The sequence below is a fragment of the Portunus trituberculatus genome, chromosome 28 (assembly GCF_017591435.1).
Source record: "Portunus trituberculatus isolate SZX2019 chromosome 28, ASM1759143v1, whole genome shotgun sequence".
NCBI classification, from domain to species: Eukaryota; Metazoa; Arthropoda; class Malacostraca; order Decapoda; family Portunidae; genus Portunus; species Portunus trituberculatus.
The window spans coordinates 3,400,273-3,412,634 of record NC_059282.1 but is presented as its reverse complement, the minus strand read 5'-3'; the positions used below and the strand labels follow the sequence as shown (position 1 = coordinate 3,412,634).

At 42.2% G+C, this 12,362-nt stretch overlaps 2 protein-coding genes across 2 annotated transcripts; one reads left to right on the top strand and one right to left on the bottom strand.

The window, feature by feature from the left end:
- Positions 1–291: 291 nt before the first annotated feature.
- Positions 292–2,272, top strand: LOC123510222 (mucin-2-like). Its single transcript, XM_045265160.1, has 3 exons — positions 292–300; positions 331–336; positions 536–2,272. The coding sequence occupies exon 3, from the start codon at positions 811–813 to the stop codon at positions 2,077–2,079; it is 1,269 nt and encodes a 422-aa protein (XP_045121095.1). The 5' UTR covers positions 292–300; positions 331–336; positions 536–810; the 3' UTR covers positions 2,080–2,272.
- Positions 2,273–3,576: 1,304 nt separating this feature from the next.
- LOC123510221 (transmembrane protease serine 9-like) lies at positions 3,577–12,085 on the bottom strand. The gene is made up of 8 exons (XM_045265159.1): positions 12,011–12,085; positions 11,338–11,535; positions 10,355–10,464; positions 9,713–9,822; positions 9,071–9,371; positions 8,380–8,485; positions 7,659–7,813; positions 3,577–4,546 (listed from the first exon to the last, which is right to left on the bottom strand). The coding sequence occupies exons 1-8, from the start codon at positions 12,078–12,080 to the stop codon at positions 4,217–4,219; spliced, it is 1,380 nt and encodes a 459-aa protein (XP_045121094.1). The 5' UTR covers positions 12,081–12,085; the 3' UTR covers positions 3,577–4,216.
- Positions 12,086–12,362: the final 277 nt, after the last annotated feature.

Genomic DNA, 12,362 nt, shown 5'->3' with positions numbered 1-12,362 from the left:
AGGAAAAGGAAGAAGGTGAAAAGGAGAAGGAGGAGGAGGAGAAGGAAGAGGAGGAGGAAAAGGAAGAGGAGGAGGAAGAGCCCACTACTTTATCTGGACCATCGCGCTCAAGACCAACTGAGCGACCCAATGTTCGATTCCTGGACTTCTTCAAACTCCCTGGCGTCAAGGAGACCAGGGGCGAGGGACTGAGAGAGGAGGAGGAGGAGGAGGAGGAGGAGGAGGAGGAGGAGGAGGGTGATGAGGAGGCGGAAAAGGAAGAGGGTGAGGAGGAGGAAGAGGGTGAGGAGGAAGAAGAAGGTGAGGAGGAGGTAGAGGGTCAGGAGGAAGAAGAAGGTGAGGAGGAGGAAGAGGGTGAGGAGAAGGAAGAGGGTGAGGAGGAGGAAGAAGAGGGTGAGGAGGAGGAAGAGGGTGAGGAGAAGGAAGAGGGTGAGGAGGAGGAAGAGGAGGGTGAGGAGGAGGAAGAGGGTGAGAAGGAAGAGGAGGAGGAGGAGGAGGAGGAGGAGGAGGAGGAGAAGAGGAGGAGGAGGAAGAGAAGAAGAAGAAGAAGAAGAAGAAGAAGAAGAAGAAGATGATGATGATGATGATGATGATGATGAAGATGACGATGATGAAGAGGACAGTGACGAGGACAGTGACGAGGACAGTGACGAGGACAGTGACGAGAGGCCCAGAGTCCCACATCACCCACTATTCATCGTCCTGAGAGGCCACCCACGCAAGCCCCTTCCAACCACCGCCCTGACCCACGAACACGATAAGGATGAGGGATACGAAGAAGACGATAGCGACGAAGAGGACGACGACGAAATGGTTCTCTTCCTTCCATTCATCACGGAGAATGAAGACGATGAGAAGCTAATAGGACACATCAAAATACCGTCTTCCTTCATCCCAGATCTGACGAGGATGGAAGATCTTCAGCCCAGGAGCCTCACTGACACACTAAAGGGCTTCGTGAGTGACCTTGACGCCCCCGAGAGTGACAGGTTCGTGAGTCTCCTTTCCCAGCACGTGCAGAACTTAGGCGACGAATACGAAGACAGCAGCAGCAGTAGCGAGGAATCTGAGGAAGATGATGAAGATGAGGAGGAGGACGAAGAAGAGGAGGACGATGATGAGGGTGGTGAGGAAGAGGACGAAATGGAGGAAAACGATGGTGGAGTTACGAGATACTTCAAGAGAAAGGACCTTCCACCTCTAGTCATTCGAAGGTTCCCGCGACTTCGTTCACGAGGCAAGATTATACTTCGGCGGCCCCTCCAGCCTGGCACACCCAAGATCCAGGACGATGAAGAGTCCAAACCCTCCTTCATCTCCCTCGTGCAGAGAAGGCCGACAGCAAAACCTTCCTCCGCCAGGACAGCCCCGCAGGTCATAAGGAACCAGGAGCAAGTCAGCAACGCTATATCCCCGATGGTAACAAGGAGCCGCTCTCCCCCAGCTGACCCTGTATCCCCTGTGGCAACGAGAAGCCGCTCTCCTCCAGCTGATTCTATATACCCACCCCCAGGAGTAACAAGAAGCAGGCAGTCCCCATCTGACGTTACATACTCTGTAGTAACAAGAAGTCAGTCCCACACTGACAAAAAACCGTCCGTGGAAACAAATAGTCGGTCTTCCACTGACGCAAATCACAGAGGTATAACAAGGAGCCATTCACCTACTGACAGAACGTCCCCAGTGACAAGAAACCATTCACCCCCAATTGATAGGAAACCTTCAGTGTCAACAAGAAAACATCCCCCACCAGTGTTAACAAGAGGCCACTCATCCCCAGTGTTGACAAGAGGTCACTCATCCCCAGTAGACAGGAAATCCCCAGTGGTAACAAGAAATCATCCTCCCCCCGTGGACAGGACACGCTCGGGGATCACCGGAAACCAACCAGCTTTTGGTGACAGAATATCCCCAGCGGTGTCACGAAACCAGTCGCCCCCAGCCAGCAGGACAAGCCCCGTGGCATCGAGGAAACTACCGCCCCGTCATCTGTACAACGTAAGGAGTTCTGCCGCGAGGTCCCTTGCAAACGAGAAGTCATCGACGTTCCCACACACAGCCAGGTCCGCCTCCACGTGATAATGAATCTATTTATATACTTAACTTATTTATTGGTGTAGAGGAAGGTGACGAAATGAATACTGCGTGTAAACATAAAACTTGCGTAAATGTATTGTGTACGTATTGAAGTGTGTATGTTCCTCTTGCTGGTTTCTAGACAATATCCAGCAGAACAAGACAGGATTAAAAGCTTACAAAATCTGAATTGCATTGCGTGGTCAGAGGAAGTAAAACACTGATATGCACATTCCATGCGAAATATTTTTATGCAGAGATTATGTCTTCCATATAATTTTTCATAGTTGGGTAATTTTCTCTCTCTCTCTCTCTCTCTCTCTTAGGGGTTTAAAAATGTTTGTGCTGTATTGTATTTGTGTATTTGCGTTTACATTGATATGTGTATATAATTTTAATTAAAGAAATATAAAAATCTTCCTGCCTTTACATCTCAACAGTGCCCTGGTGTCTCGCCCTGGTGGAGAAAAGACTCATGTGACCAAACAGCGAATTTCTGCTGATATTTACAACGGCAGTGGAAGTGAATATAATCTAATACACTGTCTAGATCTTTACAACGACAGTGAAAAGAATACATTGTAATAAATTCGTCACTGCTTAAATCTCCGGAAGAATAAATGGAATAGAATCAAATTAAAATAGGACCAGAAATTTGCTGAATGGCTAAAGCTGCAAAATAAAGTTTTTATACTCTCCCAATGAGCGTGACTTAATGAACACCTTCCCTCTAATGACACGTTTAACCTCTTCAGTATCGGCACATGTTTTCATAATTTTATTCTATTTACTATTTGGTGATTTTATACAGCTTCAGAAACTTGTGTTGGGATTAAAATAGTGAAGACTCTGGCCATTAATCTTGATCTTCATAGATTCTTCCTAATATAAATAAAATCGTCTAATCCTACCCAAACTCAAGGTAAAAATGCATTGCAGTACTGACAGGCTTAAAATAGTGAAGACTGGCCATTAATCTTCTCATCTTCAGAACCTTCCTAATGTAAATAAAATTGTCTAATCACACCCAAAACTCAAGGTAAAAATGCGTTCCAGTACTGAAGGGGTTAAGTCAATGACGAAGAAGGCAGTAAAAAACAGTCACCAGGTAGTCATCAAACACGTAAAAAAACTCTGGTGTAAGTAGAAACTCAAACAGACACGGAAGCAAACCACTAGTTGTTTTCCTCCTTGTACGTGTGGTTTCCTGCTTTCTTCCTAGCATCAAAATATGTTTCTTCTTTCTGTTGCCAATTTGTCTCTAATCTTTAATCATATCTTCACAGGAAATTGCACTGAAATGACACTCAACAAGGAACTTCTTACTATCTGCCTTAGCTAATGCTTGTACCTTGGTAAGCGAAGAGAAAATGGATGTGTGGGGAATCTATAGAAAATGTAAGCTTTAAAGGAGTGTCTCAATTATTTAAATGTTGAGTAATGTCATTTTTTTTTTTTCTTATTTTCATTACGAATCACTAAGAGGGAAAACTTTATCAGCGAATGTTTGTATGCTTATATATGGGACTATTCTTCTGTTATTTTTTTTTGTCGCAAGTTTGTACTGGTAACAATATCTATCAGGAACAATTAATTTCCACAGTAAGTCATTCATGCCTTAACGAACTGACTGTCAACTCAAGACACTCAATACGACCAAGCAAGAAAGTACAACACGAAACAAGTGTCCATATCTCCTTCGTAGAATATCCGAAACAGGTTGATTTCTGGGAAATCGTATTTTCAGTAGGAAACCAATGCTGCTCGTAGCTACCTTAGTGATTGGTTTAATACTGAAACAAGTGTAAAACAAAAGGAAATTACCTAAATACTCTTTTCTCTTAGTATATACACACAAACATGCGAACAACACCTTATACACACCCGTAGTTGATGATACACTTAGCATTTAAACATTTGATTGAGCTTGATATGCGTTTGAGCTGATATTGAGGTCACCACAGCTAGACACGTTTGAACCAGTGCAAAATGTCAATGTTTACTTTTTTTTATGTAAGAGGGAGAACTGCCAAGGGGAAAAAAAACTATATAAAAAAAAGGCATACTAGAATTGCAGTTGAAAGTCAAAAGAATGGGAGTTATTGTATCACAGGCCTCGCGTCATCCTCTCGAACACCAACTATAACAACTCCGGGACTGACTCGGTAGTAGCGGTCACCCTGGCAGTGGTGGTAGCTGCGGTGGTTGTGGTGGTAGTGACGTTGGTGGTGGAAGAGTTAGTGGATGTAGTGGTGGTGGTGGTGGTGTGGTAGGCGCCCTGTCCTGTGCTGTTGGGGGCAATAATACCAGTTATCCAGTCCAGGTAGGAAGAGACCCGCGCATACACACCCAGGCGTCCGCAGCGAGAGTGTTTCAAGCCCACCCCGAAGCTCACCACACCCACAACAGTGTGCTCGCAGGAGGCGCCACCCACTGGTACCTGCTCCATCAAGGGCCCGCCGCTATCACCCTGGGGAAGAGAGATATGAGATGTGTTAGATGACACGAGAGAGAGAGAGAGAGAGAGAGAGAGAGAGAGAGAGAGAGAGAGAGAGAGAGAGAGAGAGAGAGAGAGAGAAACTGTGTATACTCCGTTTCATCCTCCTCCTCATACTCAGTGGCGTAGGTAGTATTTTTATGTATATATTAGCAGATTTTTTTCATTAATACAGAAGGCAGTACTGTGTGTATCACGAATCACTAGGCCAAAACATTGAAAGATTGTTTATGTTGTCGTAGTCGTAGTCTTTTGAAAGTAGTGGAGGCGCTGGGGAAGTGTTTCAGAGTGAGGGACGAGCCAGGGTAGACTGTAGTCATGAGTGATGGAGCCAGCGCCTACCTTTGTCTCCCCCTCAGCAGCGCACGCACACACACACACACACACACACACACACACACACACACACACACACACACACACACACACACACACACACTATAACCATTAATAAAACCATAAATAACAACGTACAACACACACACACACACACAATATAACCATTAATAAAACGAAAAATAAGGCAACACGCAAGCTCGAACAACACACACACACACACACTCGATATAACACGGTAAATCATGTTCGATATGGACGAAGAGCACCAAGAAGGGAAAACATCTGTGGGAGACTCCCGCCTTAGTGGCGTTACGGCCCAGCCCGGTGGACCGATGACGTCACGGCCTGGCCCGGTGGTCTGATGACGTCACAGCCCTGGCCTAGCTTGGTGGGCTTATATACGTCATGTAAATCATTTTGAAAATGACCTCTCGAAAAAACGCCGCCAGACCCGAATGCTTTACATATTCTGACTTGGCATATATTTTAACTAGTACCAAAAATATAAAGAGATTCCAAACCCCGGTAATATTGAAGATCTTTTAAAAGAACTATAAAAAAAATGTTGGAACCTTGACCCATCTTTAAAAAAAATTAAGTCCACCCGTTCTCCCTTCAAAGGAACGAAACACACTTAAAGAATATGAAGAGTCTTTTCCAACACTTTTGAGAAAGTTAGAGCCAGAAATAAATAATTCACAGGGTACCAACAAAACTATTATTGGAACATTAGCATCGTTAGAAAAGAATTCTACTCTCCACTAATTCCACTGACCAGGAAAGCGAAACACTTAAAAACATATCAAGTATTTTTTAAACAATAACATCTTGATACTGCCTCTAACAAAAAGTTTCCCAAAATGGTCCTGAAATTTTGGCGCCAAAAAACAACCTTATCTAACACAAAAACAACACCAATAACAGCATGCTGCGCCCCAGACACGCACTGAAAGCACTTTGAACACAACGAAATACTTATAGAAAGCATCAAACACTACTATTCACCCCAAATAAACTGTCCAGGAATTAAAGAAAATAATCCTAGATTCTGGGCGGGCTGGGGTAGGCGTACGAGTATCCAAGATGGCAGCGGGGAAGTGGAGGGGTCGACCCTCCATTGTACTTAAACCTTCACCAAACTTAAACATGCCGCTGACAGGTGTATCTCAGTAACTGATATGAAAGCTTAGTAATGTGACTACATGTTTATGGCAAGACAAGTCTATAATACTGAGAGATAAGACTCGAAATGGCTGATAAGTGAGAGATCTAAGATGTCGGCGGGGTCTGTTGTCGGGCGGACCTCCTCTCTACCTCACGTAAAAACATTTAAAGATAGCACGGAAGGCATTTGATGATTTATCCTGAGTTATCCCTTGGCTGGCTCGCCTTAAATAAACACTCACTTTGATAACGTAGTCCTGCTTCTGTGATTCGGTTTCGTGGCTTAGTCCAGTAATAAGATAAATTGGAGACGTGGAAACACCAACACAGTCTTGTTATTGTCACCAGAACCTTAAAAACACTCGTGAATTTCCGTATGAGTCAATTCAATCAGAGACGTTTGAGTGTAGAAATCTTGTTAATATGTCACTAGAATCGTAAAAGACACTCTTATAATCCAGTGTCAAATCAACCGGAGGCTTTTAAGTGTGGTAGTAGCTGCTAACTCGCACACCTCCTGCCGTCACGAAAGACTGAGTGCTGGGAGTGGGATCTGGGAGTGGGTGGGTGGGTAGCACCGCCTTATTTACGAGCATATTACTTATAAAGAAAGTTTGCCATCAGGTTGGTATTGATACTACTGCATAGGTAGGTAGTACGACTTGTCCTATATACTAATTCATACTAATGATAATGGTATGGTTAGATATTAAGTAATGTGAATCCTGCTGGTTCCTCACTGTTAACTCAGGCATTAACCTTAGTATGACATTTTGATCAGAAATGTCTTAACTAGGCTATGGCTTGTTACTCTACGCTTGTTTCTTCTTAATGTAACAACAATAAAAAAAAAGCATAACCAATGTGTCTGCATGTCTGTGTCTTTCCTTCCATCGGAAAAAAAAAAGACAGCGAATCAGCCCTATGATATGATTATTTGTATTTAACTGACGCCATCACAAGACCTGGAAGATTAGCTGTTCATTACTAAATACAATAAACTTCAAAGAACGAGTGGTTATGTAATTGCTGTGCCTACCCCCACTAAGCGTCAGAACAGGAAAATATTTAGTGTAGCATTCCCTTCAATTCTGTGATATGCGATAATTATAAATATTATTATAAACATTATTAATTTTGTAATATATGGAGTGTCTTTAGGCACTTACAAAATGTGTGCAGGTGTGGTGAAGGTTTGGTGAATGTGGCGCGCGCGCGCGCGTGTGTGTGTGTGTGTGTAATTCACCTCGGTCGTCTGCTGGTCACCCAGCCAGTCTTCCCCATTACGGAGCGAGCTCAGAGTTCATAGACACACACATCACCGATGTGTGTGTGTGTGTGTGTGTGTGTGTGTGTAATCTGTCACCACTACTACCACCACTACTATTATTATTGTTGCTTCTACTACTATTACTACTATTCCTACTACCACCACCACCACCACCACTACCACTGTTAATACTACTATCACCAATGCCACCACTACTACATACTACTATTACCACTAGCTATTACTACTATTACCACCACCACCACTACCAGCACCCTCCCACCCCCCATCACCACCACCACCACAACTAACCTGACACGAGTCCTTCCCCAGCTCCCCCGCACACAGCATGTCCTTGGTGATGCCCATGGGGATGGAGTAGGGGTTCGCCACCTGGGTAGAGCAGGTGAGGAGGTCCACCACTGGGATCTCCACCTTCTGCAGCGTGGACGACATTTCCTGCATGCCTGAGGGAGGGAAGGGGTTGTTTGTTATTATTATCGTTATTGTTGTTGTTATTGTTGTTATTGTTATTGTTGTTGTTGTTGTCGTTATTGTTGTTGTTGTCGTTATTGTTGTTGTTGTTGTTGTTGTTGTTGTCCCTCTCCCTTTCTTTTTCGTCTTGATTCAAATCGTACTGCCTTTCCAAATTCCCTGTTACCTCCCCTTATCTCTCCAAGGGCCATATTCTAAAACGCTTTGCTCTTTCACCATCACTGCTTTCCAAAGGCTCCAGTTGAAGATTCTCGTGTTTTTAAGAGTATTTTTATTGTTCTGGTGATAGATTGACAAGATTTCTAGTTTATTAAAAGTAGAAACTATCTTAAGAGTATTTTTATAGTTCTAGGGATAAGATTGGGAAGATTTCTAGTGTATTAAAAAGAGAAACTGTCTTGAAAACCCGTCTAGTTGTCTCTGTGCCCTTAGAAAATCGTCGTAGTGAGAAGAGAAGGCGTTTTTGAATACGGACACAAAAAGTTATACCTCGATTTCTCCTTTCCTGAGCAGGTGTTGTAGGAGGAAGACGACTCACCTGAGGACGTGTAGCCCCACCCAACGACAGTCAGGCGCTTGTTTTGGTGGTCCTCTGTTGGGTCGAGGGGCAGGCAGGCTGGCAGGACACGCCTTGTAAACTTAACCTGTAGTAGTAGTAGTAGTAGTAGTAGTAGTAGTAGTAGTAGTAGTAGTAGTAGTAGTAGTAGTAGTAGTAGTAGTAGTAGTAGTAGTAGTAGTAGTAGTAGCTAATATAATGGTATGATTGGTATAGGTATATGTTTGTTAAATAATCTATAAATGCGTATTTCAGACACGGTATAGTTTGAAAGGTATTTTGTTTTCACTTATACACTTTTATCATATTTTTATCTATTTCTGTTACTTTTCCTACATTATTTTCCTTCTATGCTTATTCTCCTCCTACTTTTCTTTTTAATAGTGTGCTCTTGTGCTTGACTGTCCACATTCCATCTCCTTCTCTTTCCTGTCTCTTTTACAGCCTTTATTACCATTCCCTTCAATAAATTTTAACATCCCTCGCATTTATTTCCTCCACATTCATGTCTCTTTTACATCCACATTACATCTCACTTCATTATTTCGAACATCTTCATTTCAATTTCTTTTACTTTCTTACGTTCCTCAGCCCACCGTCCTTCTATTCCTTCTATACAAACTCCTATGTCAGTCTCTCTCCATCCTTCCTATCCCAACACTTCAACACTTACCGGGGTCTTCAGTCTAACCACAGCAATGTCGTGGTAGTTGTACAGACGTGGATAATCTGGATGAACCTCCTTAAACTCCACCTCAATCATCTGCTCCACCAAGGCCATTTCAGGGCTAGGCGAAGTCGAAGTCGGGTCATCATTCGTGGTATTGGTCGTGGAGTTCAAGGCTTGTTCTTGAAGCTCCGCGGCTCGGTATAGGGAAGATGGGATGTGACCTCGAAGCACCGGTGTTAGGTCAGAGGTTGCGTCGTGGGAAGTATCGTGTTCCCCAAACTTAGCCCAGTATGTAATGTCGGAACTGAAAAAAAATGAAAGATAGAGATGAGAGATGGATAGTGTGATGGGAAGGTAATAGTGGGGGAGAAGAGATTGAAAGGTGATGGCTGGTAGAGTGATGGGAAGATAACGAAGGTGGGGGTGGATGTGATGTTTGCGTTATGGTTTGATCTATAGGCAACAGAATTATGTTAAATGATGGTGATTGAATTTAAAAGGAAAAAAGGGAAGTAGGAGAGGAAAAAAGTGAAGAGAAAGATAATATCAAATACTCAGGATTAATATCAAACTTTATATTATCCTATGAACCTTTCCGTTTATTACCACACAGAGACAAACTTTTGATAACCTCTTAGTACTTACGAGTAGACGAAGACACAGTGGGCAGCGGTGAGGACGTGGTAGGGGGAGATGAGAGAGCCACCGCAGTCGTACCTAATTCCTTCATTCTTGTACTTGGAGCCGATCAGAACCTGCATTCACGAGCCGGATGAAAGAAAGTGACGTCAAGAAGCAAGTCAGTAAATTAAGAATATATTTTGCATATGAAAATTGAAAAACTGCTTGTATAATGAGTGAAGGTACTACTACTACTACTACTACTACTACTACTACTACTACTACTACTACTACTACTACTACTACTATTATTGTTATTATTATTATCATTATTGTTATTATTATCATTATTGTTATTATCATTATTATTATTATTATTATTATTATTATTATTATTATTATTATCATTATCATTATTATTATTATTATTATTATTATTATCATTATTATTATTATTGTTATTATTCATTATTATTATTATATATTATCATTAATATTATTATTATTATTATTATTATTATTATTATTATTATTATTATTATTATTATTATTATTGTTGTTGTTACTATCATTACTGCTGCTACTACTACTACTACTACTACTACTACTACTACTACTACTACTACTACTACTACTACTACTACTACTACTCCAAACCACACATACCGCGTTAGGGAACTCTCCAATATTTGCCTCCTGGCCTCCGAAAATCAGTGGAGTTTCCGTAGCACAATTGCCGTTCTCGTCCCGCCAATACCCTGCCCAGGCCTCGCACACTGCAATGGACAAGGGGCAGATGCACGAGGGAGCGCTAGTAGGAAGTTGGTGCATGTGAGGACTGCGGTTTAAGAATAGTGAGTGAAGGAAGGAAAGGAGTGATTGATGATTTTGACCCCTTCAGTAACATGACACGTTTTTTTTTTATTCATTTCGGTTACTACTTGGTTTTATACAGCTTTAGAAACTCATGTGGAGATTGCAATAGTGAAGACTGTGGCCATTAATTTCCTGACCTCCATAAATCTTTCCTAATGTAAATAAAAACGTCTAATCACACCCAAAATTCATGGTAAAAAAATGTACTTTTGTACTTTCGTTTTCTGTAGTTCGTTTTCATTTCAGGTATGTTTTAGTTGTGTTTTTGTGGTTTTTATTAGTCTTTTTATGTCTTTTACTTGCTTTTGTAGGTCACCAATGGTATACAACAACGTGTTTTACGCTTATATCTACCCATTGTGTTTTTAATCCCTTTAGTACTGGGACACATTTTTATCTTGAAATTTGTGCATGATTAGAACGTTTTATTGACATTAGGAGGGTTTATGGAGGTCAGAAGGTTAATGGGGAAGAGTCTTTACTATTTTAATCTTCCACATGAGTTTCTGAAGCTGTATAAAGTCACCAAATAGTAAGCAGAATGAATATGGAAACACGTCATGGTACTGAAGGGGTTAATTTCAGTGGACTATTTTAACTTGTATTAATATCATTGTTATATCAGCTGACTTACTCACTCACATATTGACATATTGATTGGCCAACGGGTGGACTGCACTTCCTGGTTCGCTCATACTGATAAACAAACCATCACACACACACACACACACACACACACACACACACACACACACACACACACTATTTCGTACATTCTTTAGCAACCAGACGAGGCTTCCTGCAGCACACGTAGATACTCGTATCATTGCCGTGGGGTTGACACAGCTGCACGCGCCCATTCCTCTCCACCACTCCTCCGTCGCCTAGACACGCCCTTACCTCCTCGCAGTAACCCACCACACCGCCCCCCATCAGGCAGTCTTCCCCCGGCAGTCCATCGCCTCGCAACACTGCGGGAAATTTGAAGTGCTGAGGATCTTTGAGTATTGATGAAAATGAACTAAAATAAAGTGAATACAGTGAAACGTAGCATTCACTTTTATCTCGACTCGTATTTCCACATTATTTCTTAAGTTTATATCACTTCACTATTTCGTATTCAAAATGAACTAAAATGACGTGATGGATATGCACACAGCGAGACCCTGCATCTCTGTAATTAGGCATTTATATATACATCTTTATATCGCCTGGTGTTTTTGCATATTTGATCTGCATTCTGAAACACTTTGCTTTCTCATCACTATTTTCAAAGACAACAGAGATGAATCACAGGGTCCTTCAGAGTTTTTCCTATTAATAATCTAGAATTCTCGTCAATCTGGCACTGAAATTCTAGAAATATTAATAAACTCATATCACATTAACTAGAGCCTTTGAATGTATTGGAGGTATTTCAGGATGCGATCTTTTGTATCACTTTACCTTCAGCGGAGACACACCACCACGTCGCCACGCACACCCACGCCACGAGACCAAACTTCCCAACCCACATGCTGACACGCTACTGATTACTCTGGGGTCGCCTGTCCTAAGAACTCATGCCCCTCCTCCCCTTCCATCACTATTGCCACTTCACTTGTATGACCACATGCGAAACGTGATGCTAATATTTCCTGAGGTCCAACTAAACATTTTGGGGACAGGATGAGCACGTTGAGTCTTGACCTTACATAGCGTTGTGTCTTTTTCCTTCTCCAGTTATCTCTTGGAAGAATGAAAACGTTCTCTGAGGTCGCATGAGCAAGAGTATGAAAATAATACTTTAAAGATGAAC